At 42.3% G+C, this 16,416-nt stretch overlaps 1 protein-coding gene across 3 annotated transcripts in view; it reads right to left on the bottom strand.

Moving 5' to 3' along the window:
- The window catches only part of PUS7 (pseudouridine synthase 7), a 67,631-nt gene that overhangs the window by 11,381 nt on the left and 39,834 nt on the right, over positions 1 to 16,416 (bottom strand). For all 3 annotated transcript variants that reach the window (XM_077997161.1, XM_001089755.5, XM_077997162.1), the window contains 5 exons: positions 14,936 to 15,064; positions 14,007 to 14,132; positions 4,342 to 4,403; positions 3,022 to 3,182; positions 828 to 954 (listed from right to left, as the gene is read on the bottom strand). In XM_077997161.1, coding sequence (XP_077853287.1) covers positions 828 to 954; positions 3,022 to 3,182; positions 4,342 to 4,403; positions 14,007 to 14,132; positions 14,936 to 15,064 — 605 coding nt within the window. The remainder of the gene's footprint in view (positions 1 to 827; positions 955 to 3,021; positions 3,183 to 4,341; positions 4,404 to 14,006; positions 14,133 to 14,935; positions 15,065 to 16,416) is intronic.

Below are 16,416 nucleotides of genomic sequence, written 5' to 3' on the forward strand. Positions count from 1 at the left end.
CCTGATTTTATGATCTGCCCGCCTTGGCCTCCCAAAGTGCTGGGATTATAGGCATGAGCCACTGTGCCTGGCAACTTGAAGAAACTCTTTAAGGCTGGCTAACAAGAAACATCCAGAGGTGTAATTTATTTGCTAGACCTAGAATGAAGTTTTGAAAGAGATTTCAGCCATCATTTAGCCCAAATACTATTTGAGTTGAGAGAAGGAAGGCCCAAAGAGAGGTGCTTACTTAGGCCAGGCACGGTGGCTCACACATGTAATCCCAGCACTTTGGGAGGCCAAGGTGGGCGGATCACCTGAGGTGGGGAGTTTGAGTTCGAGGTGCTTACTCAAACCAGATGTACATTTTTTCTTTAAAGATACAGATACAAACTAAACAATGTAAGTTTGCAAGGTCCCTTCATCTCAAGCTTACTAGACTTTTTTTTTTTTTTTTTTTTTAAGATGGAGTCTCACTGTGTCACCCAGGCTGGAGTGTAGTGGCACTATCTTGGCTCATTGCAACGTCTGCCTCCTGGGTTCAAGCGATTCTCCTGCCTCAGCCTCCCAAGTAGCTGGGATTACAGGCATGCACCACCACACCCAGTTAATTTTTGTATTTTCAGTAGAAACAGGGTTTCTTCATATTGGCCAGACTGGTCTTGACCTCCTGACCTCAGGTGATCCACCCACCTTGGCCACCCAAAGTGTTAGGATTATGGGCATGTGCCACCACGCCTCGCCACATCTCTCTTTCTTAATTAGTAGCCAGGATGGACTTTAAAACCACTAGTGGCAACTAACTGAACCCTAGCTTGGTTGAGTAATGAAGACATTTGCCTTTTTACCTCCTTTGAGAACGAGGTCCCCCGGAACAGGTTTTAGTCCATAGTCTTCTATCCTCTTGCTTACCATGTTATTCCACACATAGCTTTGGTAGCTATGAATATACATTAAGCGATTATTTCTGGGTATCTGGAGGGAAGGAAAAAAAATAGGCAAGAAAACATATTCTAAATATAAAAAGTGCTGTACTTTTTTTTTGAGACGGGGTCTCGCTCTGTCGCCCAGGCTGGAGTGCAGTGGCACGATCTTGGCTCACTGAAGCCTCCACCTCTCAAGTTCAAGCAATTCTCCCACCTCAGCCTACCAAGTAGCTGGGATTACAGGGGTGCACCACCATGCCTAATTGTTGTATTTTTAGTAGAGTCGGGGTTTCACCATGTTGGCCAGGCTGGTCTCGAACTCCTGACCTCAGGTGATCCGCCCAACTTGGCCTCCCAAAGTGCTGGGATTACAGGCGTGAGCCACTACACCCAGCCAAAACGTGCTGTACTTTCTAAGATACCTTGCTTGTTAGTGGTAATCCTAGTATAAGAAACTTCTACTGTATTTATTTATTTACTTTTATGTATTTATTTTTGAGGCAGGTTTTCATTCTGTCGCCCACACTGGAGTGCAGTGGTGTGATCATGGCTCACTGTAGCATCAAACTCCCAAGCTCAGGTGATTCTCCCACCTCAGCCTCTCGAGTAGCTGTGACTACAGGTGTGCACCACCATGCCAGGCTAGTTCTTTGAGTTTTCTTTCTAGAGACAGGGTTTTGCCATGTTGCCAAGGCTGGTCACAAACTCCTAGGTTCAAGCAATCCACCAGCCTCAGCCTCCCAAAGTGCTGGGATTACAGGCATGAGCCACCGTGCCCAGCCAAAACTTCTACTTTAATCTCTCATTTTTTCTTTTTCTTTTTAATTTCTCATTTTTATTTTTTTTTCCTTCTACTTTAATCTCTCATTTTTTTTTTTTTTTTTTTGATATAAAGTCTCACTCCGTCACCTAGGCTGGAGTGCAATGACATGATCTCAGTTCACTGCAACTTCCGCCTCCCAGGTTCAAGTGATTCTCCCACCTCAGCCTTCTAAGTAGCTGGGACTACAGGTGCACACCACCATGTCCGGATAATCATTTTATTTATTTATTTTGAGACAGAGTCTTGCTTTGTTGCCCAGGCTGGAGTGCAATGGCGCGATCCCGGCTCAATGCAACCTCTGCCTCTTGGGTTCAAGCGATTCTCCTGCCTCAGTCTCTCAAATAGCTGGGATTACAGGCATCTGCCACTACGCCTGGCTATTTTTTGTATTTTTAGTAAAGACAGGGTTTCACCATGCTGGCCAGGCTGGTCTTGAACTCCAGACCTCAGGTGATCTTGGCCTCCCAAAGTGCCGGGATTACAGGCATGAGCCACCACACTGGGCCATAATATTTTAGGAAAAGTTTACGAATTTGTATCGGGCCACATTCAAAGTTGTCCTGGGCTGCATGTGGCCCGCAGGCTGCAGGTTGGACAAGCCTGCCTTACATCAATGGCACAGTCTTCAAACTTAAGGAATTTACACATCAATTTTCAAGCTAACAGTGCTTTTTCTCCCGTAATTCCATGGATAAAGAGAGAACCTAAATGACTGAACTGACAACTAATTCCATGCAGCAAGAATTCTGCTTTGTTTGTGCATCTAGGAAAAGTAAAACTTAGGTTTAAGGGTTAAACTTTAACATTTGTTACGTTTAACTTTGTTGCCCAGGCTGGAGTGCATGGAGTCCTGGATTATACATATCCAAATACTGGTATAGGCTACTCTTGAATCACCATGATGAAACCAGACTAAAATGCAACTATTTAGATTGCTTACTGTTCAACACTTTTACTAAGGCAGTTTACAGTTCTGGTGACGGAATGATCAAGAAATGACTATACGACAGATTCTCAAATACCAAGAGACTTAATTTAAACAGAATTTCCACTGAAGATTATGTTTTCCACATTGACGCTTTTCTTGTGCCCTCAATAAGTAATGCCCGCATCCACCCCCTCATCACCACTCAGGGTCCGAACAAAGATTACTCAGGTGAAATACCTCAGAGATCACCTAAGGATCCTTATTTACCTTCTGCTCTTTCAAAATTTAGTAAAATCTTTCAAGATGAAATTTAAAAAGCATTACAACACCTTGAGCCATTGCCTGACTTCACAAATTGCACTCACTATGCCAAATGCAGAGACTATATTCTTCATTCCATATTTTGAAAGTCCTCGAAGCAGCTGCCCTTCCACACACCTTTTGACAGGTAGTTTTCTGAGGGCAGCAGCTGGGTCTTTGGTCTTTGCCCATTCTTCTCTGCATTTAACCAAGTAGCCCTTTTCAGCTGTGGGGGAAAAAAGCTAGGGTTAAATGACTTACCCAATAGACAGACTTCCATAACTTAAAGTACACTTCACAAAGAACACAAAATTAGAAAATGTTATTTGAAATATAGGTGCTGTTTATAGCTTCCATTCATCTGAGGAAGTGTAAAGATGGGAAATATAGAAAGTTTACAGAACTATTTGACTTTGTCAACGTACGATCACCCTCAGGTCAAAAGTAAAAGCTATTTAACTGTAAATTATCATAGCTGATTCAACATGACAAAAACACGGTAGTACTTTCTTCTCTCTTTTTCCACTGTAATGTCAAGTTTAACGGGTTACTTTCCTTAAAATTAGATAATTTTATCTTTTTATAGTTTGCAAATGAATTACCCAAAGTGAGCATAAGTATTTTGACAATCAGTAGTTTAATCCTTTTCATTCAAGATGATTTTAGAGATACTTTTTGGAAAGTTTTGGTGACTTCTTCACACTACAAATCCTCAAGGTGTTTTTGCGAAGTTTTTATATTCCATTACACTATGTTTTAGTAAAATAACCACAAGTGAAATGTCTTAGATTCTTATACACTCAGATTTAGTGCGTGAAGAAAAACATACATATTCATTTAAAAAATATATTTGTATTCAGTTACGAATTAATACACTGAACAAGCTAAAGAGCTAAAATAGAGGTTGGGTGTGGTGGCTCACGCCTGTAATCCTAACACTCTGGGAGGCTGAGGTGGGCAGATCACCTGAGGTCAGGAGTTCGAGACCAGCCTGGCCAATATGGTGAAACCCTGTCTCTACTAAAAATACAAAATTAGCCAGGCATGGTGATGCATGCCTGTAATCCCAGCTACTCAGGAGGCTGAGGCAGGAGAATCACTTGAACCCAGGAGGCGGAGGTTGCAGTGAGCCGAGATCATGCCATTCACTCCAGCCTGGGAAACAAAACTCCAACTCAAAAAAAAAAAAGCTAAACTAGGATATAAATTATAAATCTTAAATATACACATAAAACTGTTGAAAAATATAAACTTACACTTTCATTGTAAAAACAAATAAAATACTGAAATAACCTCAATTTGCACAAATGCTTTTATTCAAAGCAATTTCATAAATACCTAGCCATACATTCTATTTATTTTCTTAACATGAATTTTATTCTCACCTCCAGAGCGGGGTTTCAATATTAAATCCATGACTTCTGTCCAGGAATTCTGTAGTATTGCTCTAAAATTAAATGACATTTACTTTACTAAATTTTGCATGAAGATAAACTTTATATGCACAAATCTTTGAAGAGTCAACAAATCATATTAACCATACACTGAAGCCTTGACCTCCCAGGCTCTAGTCTAGTGATTCTCCCACCTCAGCTTTCCCCCCATCCCGACAGACAGCGGGGACTACAGATGCACACCACCATACTTGGCTAAGTTTTTAACTTATTGTAGAGATGGGGTCTCACTATTGGTCTTAAACTTTTGGGCTCAAGTGATCTTCTCAGCTTGCTCCCAAAGTGTTGGGATTACAGGCATGAGCCACTACACCTAGTCCTACATTATCTTATTAAACTTAAAAGTAAGCAGAAAGTCTAGTATGATACACATTTCAAATGTAAAAGAACTTAAAGTGCCAAAAGAACTTTTAACAAAGAGAAAATGGAAAACACAATGCTTACCCGTAACATTTAATATCATTTCAGTTTAAAAATCTGATAATAGTATAAATACTACCTAGTCATGCTTTAAGTAGTTACACATGGTATTATTTATTTATTTATTGAGGTGGAGTCTCACTCTGTTGCCCAGGCTGGAGTGCAATGGTACAATCTCGGCTCACTACAACCTCCGCCTCCCGGATTCACGCCATTCTCCGGCCTCAGCCTCCTAAGTAGCTGGGACTACAGGTACCCGCCACCATGCCCAACTAATTTTTGTATATTTTTTAGTAGAGATGGGGTTTCACCATAGTGGTCAGGCTGGTCTGGAACTCCTGACCTTGTGACCCACCCGCCTTGGTCTCCCAAAGTGCTGTGATTACAGGCGTGAGCCACCGCGCCCAGCCCACATGGTATTATTCATATAAATCACAGTTAAGTCTTTACGTGTGAAAACTTGTTTGAAACTTCTCAAAAGATTTCTCCACGTTAATATCTTCTTGCCCAGGCAAACGGAAAGAATAAATACGATTTACTCTTCTTTATTATTCTTGTCAAAATGGAAATATCTATATATTTGATGATTATAAAAGTTACATGCTTTTTAAAATTTTTTTATTTGTTGAGACAGTCTCGCTCTGTCATCTAGGCTGGAATGCAGTGGCGTGATCTTGGCTTGCTGCAACCTCTGCCTCTTGGGCTTAAGCAACTCTCCTGCATCATCCTCCTGCGCAGCTGGGACTACAGGCTGCATCAGCATGCCCAGTTATTTATTTATTTTTTTTGAGATGGAGTCTCATTCTGCTGCCCAGGCTGGAGTGCACTGGCACGATCTCAGCTCACTGCAACTTCTGCCTCCCGGGTTCAAGCGATTCTTGTGCCTCACTCTCCCAAGTAGCTGAGATTACAGGCTTGAGCCACCATGCCTGGCCAATTTTTGTAGTTTTAGTAGAGATGGGGTTGTGCCATGTTGGCCAGGCTGGTCTTGAATTCTTGGCCTCACGTGATCCGCCCGCCTTGGCCTCCCAAAGTGCTGGGATTACAGGCACAAACCACTGTGCCTGGCCAATTTTTGTATTTTTAGTAGAGATGAGGTTTCACCGTGTTGGCCTGGATGGTCTCGAACTCCTAACCTCAAGTGATCAGCCCACCTTGGCCTCACAAAGTGCAGGGATTATAGGCATGAGCCACCATGCCTGGCCTATACATGCTTTCAAAAAACCGAACGGTACATAAGAAAGGTTATGTGTTATTCAATCTCTAGGAAATTAAGCACTGTTAACACTTTAGAGTATATTTTTGTTGGCAAATCTTTAAGTGTATGTAATTCTTCCTTTAACTTTTACTATACTATTGCTGTACAGAAATTATATTTTGTGTATTATATCTATTTCTCATCTTGGAGTCATGTTTAGAAGGACCCTTCCCTATCAAAAGAATATAGGAATCCCCTTCTATTAATTTTTCTGTTTTTCCAGTTAATTATGGTTCTTTATTTTCACATTTAAGTTACACAATACTGGGCATTTCTGGATATTAAATTATCTAAAATGCTACTTGGTATCTATCGATGACATCACCTGGATTTTCAATCCAATAATGTAATTACATCAACAAATTTCCTATTGCTGGCCACCTTCACAGTCCTGGAACAAGTCATGTTATATCAGTCCTTAAATATAGTCCTGGGGTGATCAATTATTTACTTGGATAATCTTTTAGCCAATACTGACAAAAAGAGTATAGTACTAATTGGTACTAGGGACTGGTCTGACAGATAGAATAGACACAGATTTTTTTTTTTTTGAGACGGAGTCTTGCTCTGTCCCCCAGGCTGGAGCGCAGTGGTGTGATCTCGGCTCACCGCAAGCTCCGCCTCCTGGGTTCACACCATTCTCCTGCTTCAGCCTCCTGAGTAGCTGGGACTACAGGCGCCCGCCACAGCACTCGGCTAATTTTTTGTATTTTTAGTAGAGACAGGGTTTTACCGTGGTCTCGATCTCTTGACCTTGTGATCTGCCCACCTCGGCCTCCCAAAGTGTTGGGATTACAGGCGTGAGCCACAGCGCCCGGCCAGACATAGATTTTTACACTAAAAAATCTTTGTTAGGCTAGGCGTGGTGGCTCACGCCTATATCTCAGCACTTTGGGAGGCTGAGGCAGGTGGATCGCAACGTCAGGAGATCAAGACCATCCTGGTTAACCCGGTAAAACTCCATCTCTACTAAAAATACAAAAAAAATAGCTGGGCGTGGTGGCACGTACCTGTAGTCCCAGCTACTTGGGAGACTGAGGCAGGAGAACTGCTTAACCCAGGAGACGGAGTTCACAGTGAGCCGAGATGGCGCCACTGCACTCCAGCCTGGGCAACAGAGCAAGACTGCATCTCAAAAACAAAACACAAAAAAACCAAAAAAAACCTTTGTTAAATATCAATTACAGCCTGCAGGCCCAATCTGGTTGTCCACCTAATTCTGTTGTTTTATTGGAAACCAGCCGTGCTCATCGCTTTGCATATTGTCCATGGCTGCTTTTGCAGTATAACTCCAGAGCTTAGCACCTGCAACAAACATTGAATGGCCCACAAAGCCTAAAATATTAACTAACTGTTCCTTTACAGAAAACCTTTGCCAACACTTGATATAACATATTAAACAGTTTCTTAACTGTAGGACTTTTCAATGCCTTTAAGATGCTACCATATACTGTAAAGGTTCAGTATACAATGCCATATTAAATATATACAGATTTGGTTTACAACAGGCCATATGATCTAGCACTCTACACATTAAGATATTTTGTATTTTTCTTTTCTTTTTTTTTTTTTTGAGATGGAGTCTCGCTCTGTCGCCCATGCTGGAGTGCAGTGGTACGATCTCGGCTCACTGCAAGCTCAGCCTCCTGGGTTCACACCATTCTCCTGCCTCAGCCTCCCAAGTAACTGGGACTACAGGTACCCGCGACCACGCTCAGCTAATTTTTTTGCATTCTTTTAGTAGAGACGGGGTTTCACTGTGTTAGCCAGGTCCACCCAGCCCCCTAACCCCTGATAGCCACCATTCTACTTTCTGTCTATGGCTTTGACTACTCTAGGAACCTCATATAAGAGAAATCATACCATATTTGTTCTTTTGTTACTGGCTTATGTCAGGTAACATAGTTTCCAACGCTTATCCATGTGATAGCATGTGTCAAAATTTCCCTCCTTTTGAATCGCTTGAGCCCGGGAGGTGGAAGTTACAGTGGGTCGAGATGGCACCACTGCACTCCAGCCTAGGCGACAGAGCAAGACTCCATCTCAAAAAAAAAAAAAAAAGGTCCCCCTTTGAAAGGCTTCCATATTCCATTGTATGTATGTGCCACATTGTTTGGATAAACACTTGGGTTGCTTGGGTAGCTCCTACTTTTTGGCTATTGTGAATGGTGCTATTATGAACATAGTGTACAAATATCTGGTGAGTTCCCACATCATTTCTTTTGGGTATACACTGAGAAGTGGAATTGTTGGATCATAACGTAATTTATATTTTTTTCTTTTGAGACGGAGCCTTGCTCTGTCGCCAGGCTAGAGTGCAGTGGTGCCATCTCGGCTTACTGCAACCTCCACTTTCCGAGTTCAAGTGATTCTCCTGCCTACGCCTCCTGAGCAGCTGGGACTACAGGTGTGTGCCACCGTGCCCAGCTAAGTTTTGTATTTTTAGTAGGGACGGTTTTCACCATGTTGGTCAGGCTGGTCTCAATCTCTTGACCTCGTGATCCACCCGCCTCAGCGTCCTAAAGTGCTGGGATTACAGGAATGAGCCACCACATCCACCCTATATTTAATTTCTTAAAAAATCACTATACTGTTCTCCACAATGGCTATACTATTTTACACCCCCACCAGCAAAGCCCAGGTTTCTAATTTCTCTGTACCCTTACCAACACGTTATTTGTTGTTTTGTTTTGTGATAATAGCCTTCCCAATGGATATGAAGTGGTACCTCATGGTGATTTCTATTTGCTTCTCCCTAATGACTAGTGATGTTGAACACTAGTCTGTATGTCTTTGGAAACACATTTACTGAAATCCTTTGTCCATTTTTGAATTGGTTTTTCTTTGGTGGTTGTTGAGTTGTAGGAGTTCTTTATATATTCTACATTTAAGTCTCTTATCAAATGTATGATTGAAATATTTTCTCCTGTGTGTTACCTTTTCATTCTGTTGATAGCGTCCTTTGATGCATGTTTTTAATTTTGATAAAGTCCAAACTTACCTATTTTTTCTTTTGTTTGTTGCCTGTGCTTTTGGTGTCATATCCAAGAAACCACTGACAAATCCAAGCATGAAGTTTTCGCCCATTTTCTTCTTCTAAGAGTTTGCGTAAGTGCAGCTCTTATGTTTAGATCTTTGGTCCATTTTGAGTTTATTTTATTTTATTATTATTTTTTTGAGACAGAGTTTCACTCTGTCGCCCAGGCTGGAGTGCAGTGGTGCAATCTTGGCTCACTGCAACCTCTGTCTCCCACGCTAAAGCAATTCTCCTGCCTCAGCCTCCCGAGTAGCTGAGATTACAGGTGTGCACATCACCACACTCAGATAATTTCTGTATTTTTAGTAGAGACGGGGTTTCACTATGTTGGCCAGGTTGATCTCGAACTCCTGACCTCAAGCGATCTGCCGCCCACCTCGGCCTCCCAAAGTGCTGGGATTATGGGAGTGAGCCACTGTGCCCGGCTCACTTTCTTTTTTTTAAAAGTTTTTATTGAGGTATTCAATAATTCACATACCATGTAATTCACCCATGTAAGTATGCAATTCAATGGCTTTTAGTATTTTAAAAGAATTGTGGAGCATTACACAATTTTAGAACATTTTTATCAACCCCCCCAAAAAAATCCTATCCCATTAGTAGTCATTCCCCATTGGTCCTGTTCTAGCTTTTTCTATAGATTTGCTCACATTGGAAATTTCACAGAGGTTGATTGATTCACTCATTCACAGGCAGGGTCTTGCTCTGTCATCCAGGCTACAGTGCAGTGGTGGTACACTGTTCACTGCATCCTCAAATTTCTGGGCTTAAGAGTTTCTCCTGCCTCAGCCTCCTGGGTAGCTAGGACCAAAGCCAGGCAGTACCACACTCAGCTAATTTTTTAAAATTTTTATTTTGTAGAGATGGGGCCTTGCTCTGGTGCCCAGGCAGGTCTTCAACTCCTGGCCTCAAGTGATCCTTCCACCTTGGCCTCTTAAATTGTTGGGATTACAGGCAGGAGCCACTGTGCCCAGCCTACTTAGCAATGTTTTCAAGGTTCATTCATGTTGCAGAATGTATCAGTACTGTGGGTATAGTAATGTGGGTATGAATTCCTTTTCATTGCTAAGTAACATTCCACTCTATATTATTGTATATTACACTGTATATTTTATTTATCCATTCATCAGTACGTGGACATTTGGGTTGTTTCCAGCCTTTTGGCTGCTATGAACATCTGTATAAACTTTTGTGTGAACATATGATTGTCAGTCCTCAGTATATACCTAGAAATGCAACTTCTGGGTCACAGGCTAACTTTATAACCTTTTGAGGAACTGTCGGGCTATTTTCCAAAATGGCTATACCATTTTACATTTCCACCAGGGATGTGTAAGGGTTCCAATTTCTCCAATCCTAACACTTGTTATTTTCTGCCTTTTTTTATTTTAGCTATCCTAGTGGGTATGAAGTGGCATCTCATTGTGGTTTTGATTTGCATTTCCTCAAGATTAGTGATAAACATATTTTTGTGTGCTTATTGGCCATTTGTTTAAATTATTTAAAGAAAGGTCTGTTCAGACCCTTTGCCAAGTTTTCGAATGGGTTGTCTTTCTGTTCTTGAGTTGTAAGAGTTTTAATATTTTGGATACAAGTCATTTTTCCACCTATACAATATAAACTGAAAGTCTGTTTTTTCCCTCGGGAAATTCTCTGGTGTTAACAGTGGGTTTCTTTTTTTTTTTTTTTTTTTTTTTTTTTGAGACGGAGTCTCACGCTGTTGCCCAGGCTGGAGTGCAGTGGCGCGATCTCGGCTCACTGCAAGCTCCGCCTCCTGGGTTCAGGCCATTCTCCTGCCTCAGCCTCCTGAGTAGCTGGGACTACAGGCGCCCGCCACCGCGCCCGGCTAATTTTTTGTATTTTTAGTAGAGACGGGGTTTCACTGTGGTCTCGATCTCCTGACCTTGTGATCCACCCGCCTCGGCCTCCCAAAGTGCTGGGATTACAGGCTTGAGCCACCGCGCCCGGCTAACAGTGGGTTTCTTTGAAAGCAGGAAATATTCTTATGTTGTAAAAATGAATGATTTGGAATTTTGAGCTGACCGTACTGACCTTTGGGCACGCTATGTAATTTTTGTTGTGGGATAAATTTGATCTGATTTTAGCTATTTACATTTATTTACATTATCTTTGGCGTACACAACGTATAAGATTCCATGGCTGCCCTTCTGCCAAATTAATTACAAATTTATAGGTTGATACAGCCCTCCCTTAAATATTCTGCCCATAATACAATTAGCATTTTTACTATTTTTATCAATGTCCTCTGACCATTAGCAAGGTTGAAAACATATTAGCAATCACTATATTCTCAGCATAAAAATAGATGTGGCATAAACACCATTTCACTTCATTTTCACCACCCTGTGAATTGATATTATTATCTCCATTCTACAGATGAGTAATTTGAGGCTCAGAACTCAAGTCTGTTTTCACCTGAGCTTTTTAACCTCCTCAAAGAGGCAGAGGAAATAATAGAGATTTTTATCATTTTGCACTTTTAAAATCACAAAAATGAATGCAACTTCATAGTTTAGATGCTGAAACAAAGGACTAGAAGCCCGGAAAACTCTATTCCCAAACTACAGTCAAACAACTGATGAGTTCAGGCAGACCTCAGTCTAAGTTTGCTAACATGAAGGCTCTGAAAGACAAGGAAGAACATGAAGGCTCAGATTGTTTCCAGCTTGTAACTACCACAATTCTAACTCCCACGTGAATAATTGGTTTATGTAACAGAGTCTCTGCTGGGCAACAGGATTCCAGAAGTAGATTTATGAGCCCAACTATTTTTTTTTTTTTTTTTTTTTGAGACGGAGTCTCGCTCTGTCGCCCAGGCTGGAGTGCAGTGGCCTGATCTTAGCTCACTGCAAGCTCTGCCTCCCGGGTTCACGCCATTCTCCTGCCTCAGCCTCCCGAGTAGCTGGGACCACAGGCGCCCACCAGCTCGCCCGGCTAGTTTTTTGTATTTTTTAGTAGAGACGGGGTTTCACTGTGTTAGCCAGGATGGTCTTGATCTCCTGACCTTGTGATCCACCCGTCTCGGCCTCCCAAAGTGCTGGGATTACAGGCTTGAGCCACCGCGCCCGGCCCTGAGCCCAACTATTTATTGATGGATTCCCACTGTAGGTTACGCTAGAGGGGTTCTTAATTGTTTAAAAGTAAATGACAGGCCAGGTGCGGTGGCTCACGGCTGCACTTTGGGAGGCCAAGGCGGGCAGATCACGAGGTCAGGAGATCGAGACCATCCTGGCTAATACAATGAAATCCCGTCTCTACTAAAAAATACAAAAAATTAGCCGGGTGTGGTGGTGGGCGCCTGTAGTCCCAGCTACTCGCGAGGCTGAGGCAGGAGAATGACGTCAACCTGGGAGGCGGAGCTTGCAGTGAGCCGAGATCGGGCCACTGTACTCTAGCCTGGGCGATAGAGCGAGACTCCGTCTCAAAAACAAAACAAAACAAAAAGTAAATGACAGTTCTTAAATTCCATGTCACTACTTTTATCATTTACTCCTTTCTTTAAAGAGTGAGGAAAGGGACCCAGGCACAGTGGCTCATGCCTGTAATCCCAGCACTTTGGGAGGCCAAGGCAGGCAGATCACTGGAGGTCAGGAGTTCGAGACCAACCTGGCCAACATGGCAAAACCTTGGCTCTACTAAAAACACAAAAATTAGCTGGGTGTGGTGGTGCATGCCTGTAATCCCAGCTACTCAGGAGGCTAAGGTGGGAGAATCATTGAACCTGGGAGGCGGAGGTTGCAGTGAGCCAAGATGGCGTCACTGCACTCCAGGCTGGGCAACACAGTGAGACTTCATTTAAAAAAATAAAAATAAAAAATAAAATTAAATTAAGAGTGAGAGAAGGGCAGATCAAAGTTTAATAAATGTGTTAACATAGATCAGAAAATGTATCATCTCTGTCTGGCTACTTTGGGTCTGAGTTACCCAACTGATTACTGTTGAATTACTTACTGAGTCAAGACTTACCCATTACAAAATAAAAATAAAAATAGGGCTGGGCGAAGTGGCTCACACTTGTAATCCCAACACTTTGGGAGACTGAGGTGGGCAGATCATTTGAGGTCAGGAGTTCAAGACCAGCCTGGCCAAAATGGTGAAATTCCCGTCACTTCTAAAAATACAACAAAGTTAGCTGGGTGTGGTGGCAAGAGCCTGTAATCTCAGCTACTCAGGACGCTGAGGCAGGAGAATTGCTTGAACCTGGGAGCAGAAGTTGCAGTGAGCCAACATTGCACCACTGCACTTCAGCCTGAGCAAGAGAAGGATTCCGTCTCAAAAAATAAAAAATAAATAAAAAATAAAAAAATAGCTGGGTGTGGAGGCTCATGCCTGTAATCCCAGCACTTTGGGAGGCCGAGGTGGGTGGATCACCCGAGCTCAGGAGTTCGAGACCAGCCTGACCAACATGGAGAAACTCCATCTCTCCTAAAAATACAAAATTAGCCAGTCGTGGTGGTGCATGCCTGTAATCCCAGTGACTTGGGAGGCTGAGACAGGAGAATCACTTGAACCCGGGAGGTGGAGGATGTGGTGAGCCGAGATCGTGCTACTGCACTCCGGCCTGGGCAAAAAGGGCAAAACTCCGTCTCAAAATAAATAAATAAAATACAATAAAAAAATAAAAATAGAACCCCTGGATGGGTTACCAAGAGTGGTAGGAAAGCTCACTTTTCAGGTCAAATCCTTTTGAACTCCAATTTTTTACCTTGTGCATTCATTAACTTAAAACAAAAATCATGAGACTGTGGTTCATTGGCCCCAGACGTGAGAGAATGTAGAAATAATTAAAAACACCACCACCAACAAACCCTGCTTCTTGTATGAGAAAGCTCTTTTTGACAAAAGAAATTAAATACCAACCTTCCAACCTGATACGTAGGGACAGCTGTGGTTCCAAATCTTTGCATTCCATAGTAGTTAATAAATCCAATCTCCCTGAGAGAGTTCATAGCTTGCTGTACTTGGTCATCAGTTCCTGTTATATTTCTACAGGGACCCAAATTATCCAGAGAAAAAAAGTTACGGTCAAACACTCAGGGATGCAGATCATAAATGACTATGGCCTGGCTTCCACGTCTTTTGTTCACTCTCCTGCAGCTTTCTCTCTACCTCCCAAGGGCTCTTTCTTTCTCTTTTTAAGTTGTGGTAAAATATTTATAATGTCAAATTTACTATTTTAGCCATTTTTAAGTGTGCAATTCGGCGGTATTCACCCATTTGTGGCAGAGGTCGCAAGTTTTTGAATTTTTGCAATCAGACCTTGGCGATGACCTTGAGCAGTAGGATATAAATACTTCCTACATGCTTAGCATTCCAATAATGGACCACTAGCATACATGGGTTAATTACATTCACAATGTTGGGCAACCTTCACCACTATCTACTTCCCTAAGTTTTTCCTGTTCCCAAAATGAAACTCTGTACCCACTAAACAGTAACTTTCCATTACCCCTACCCTTTTCCCCACTATTCTACTTTCTGTGTCTATGAATTTGCTTGTTCTAGGCACTTTAAGTGGCATCACCGGCTCGGTGTCTTTTACCACAGTATTTGAAGGAGATGGTGTCTTTCCAAAGGCTGCGCTAGGTTTTCAAGTGGCAACGTGTCCATACAAATCCTACGGAGCTATGTGTTCTCCCAGCTCTGCCAGGCCCTCCTCTGCCCTCCCTTGCTGCCACTCCTGTTCTGTTAGTACCAGCTCACCAGGACCTTATGACCAACCGTGAGTAACAGACTCAAGGTGCCCTGGCCAGACCCTCCGGTCTACATTCCCACCTGCAGTTCTTTACCTGAGCACAACAGTGAAGTGGTTTCCTTGAAGCTCTCCCAATTTCAGAGGGTTTTTTTGATAGCTGAAATTCCCTAGCTTAAAGTTCATCAAGCACTTATTCAGGTGGGCAAGTCTTTGTGCAGTTATTCTTAAAAACAAAAAAGCAACAAAACAAAAAAGAGTAGAAAGAGGGTCATGAGATATTGATTGTCTGCCTGGAACAGTACAGAAAACAAGATACAACACAGCTATGACCTCCCGAAAGGAAAAGGCACTGCAGCAGGTAAGGTGGGAGTGTCCTTCTCTTCTCTCTGCATTCTTCCTTCAGTGTAATGGTATGTGCTCCTGTTGAAATTGCATACTCCTGGCCATATTTTATATACTTAAAGCCTCTTGTTATTTATATGCTGATGAATAACAGACAATAATATCTGTGGAATTTTCTATTTTTTTGTGGGGAGAGAGGTGAGAAAAGGGATGGGGACAGAAACAAATCCCATATAAAGAATGGTATCAAGCATTTAAAAAAAGGTCATTATTTCTATCAGAAAAATATTATAAATTCATTATAGAAAAATTAGAAAATATAAAAAAGAGAAAAGGAAAAGAAATTCATACTTTCATTGACTGAAAAATATTTCCACTGACATCTAACTTTTTATTTCCTCCCTTTCTTTTTTTAAAGACATGTTATATATAGCTGGAATTCTACCCAAATCTGTACCATGCTGCTATCATTTAATATGTAGAAATTTTCATTAGAAATTCCTTGCCTTCTTCAATAGGAAATATGTGTAGAGAAACAGAGTACTGGAAAAGCCTTTCTCCCCTTTATATCTCTAGTGTCACCACTAGCAGCCAATGTTGTTTCTTTTCCTTTCCTTCCCTTTCCCTTTCCTTTCCTTTCTTTCTTTTTGAGACAGTCTCGCTCTGTTGCCCAGGCTACAGTGCAGTGGCAAAATCTCAGCTCACTCTGCCTCCCAGGCTCAAGTGATTCTCCTGCCTCAGCCTCCCGAGTAGCTGGGATTATAGGCGCACACCACCATACCCAGCTAATTTTTGTAGTTTTAGTAGAAATGGGGCTTCACCATGTTGGCCAGGCTGATCTTGAACTCCTGACCTCAGGTGATCTGCTCTGAGATTACAGGTGTAAGCCACCACGCCCAGCTAATTTTTATTTTTTATTTATTTTTTTTGAGACAGAGTTTTGCTCTGTTGCCCAGGCTAGAGTGCAGTGGTGTGATCGCGGTTCACTGCAAGCTCCGCCTCCTGGGTTCATGCCATTCTCTTGCCTCAGCCTCCCGAGTAGCTGGGACTACAGGTGCCCACCACCACGCCCAGCTAATTTTTTGTGTTTTTAGTAGAGATGAAGTTTCACCATGTTAGCCAGGATGGTCTCGATCTCCTGACCTCGTGATCCGCCCGCCTCGGCCTCCCAAACTGCTGGGATTACAGGTGTGAGCCACTGCGCCCGGCTCTAATTTTTATATTTTTAGTAGA

Source organism: Macaca mulatta, chromosome 3 (assembly GCF_049350105.2).
Source record: "Macaca mulatta isolate MMU2019108-1 chromosome 3, T2T-MMU8v2.0, whole genome shotgun sequence".
Taxonomy (NCBI): Eukaryota; Metazoa; Chordata; class Mammalia; order Primates; family Cercopithecidae; genus Macaca; species Macaca mulatta.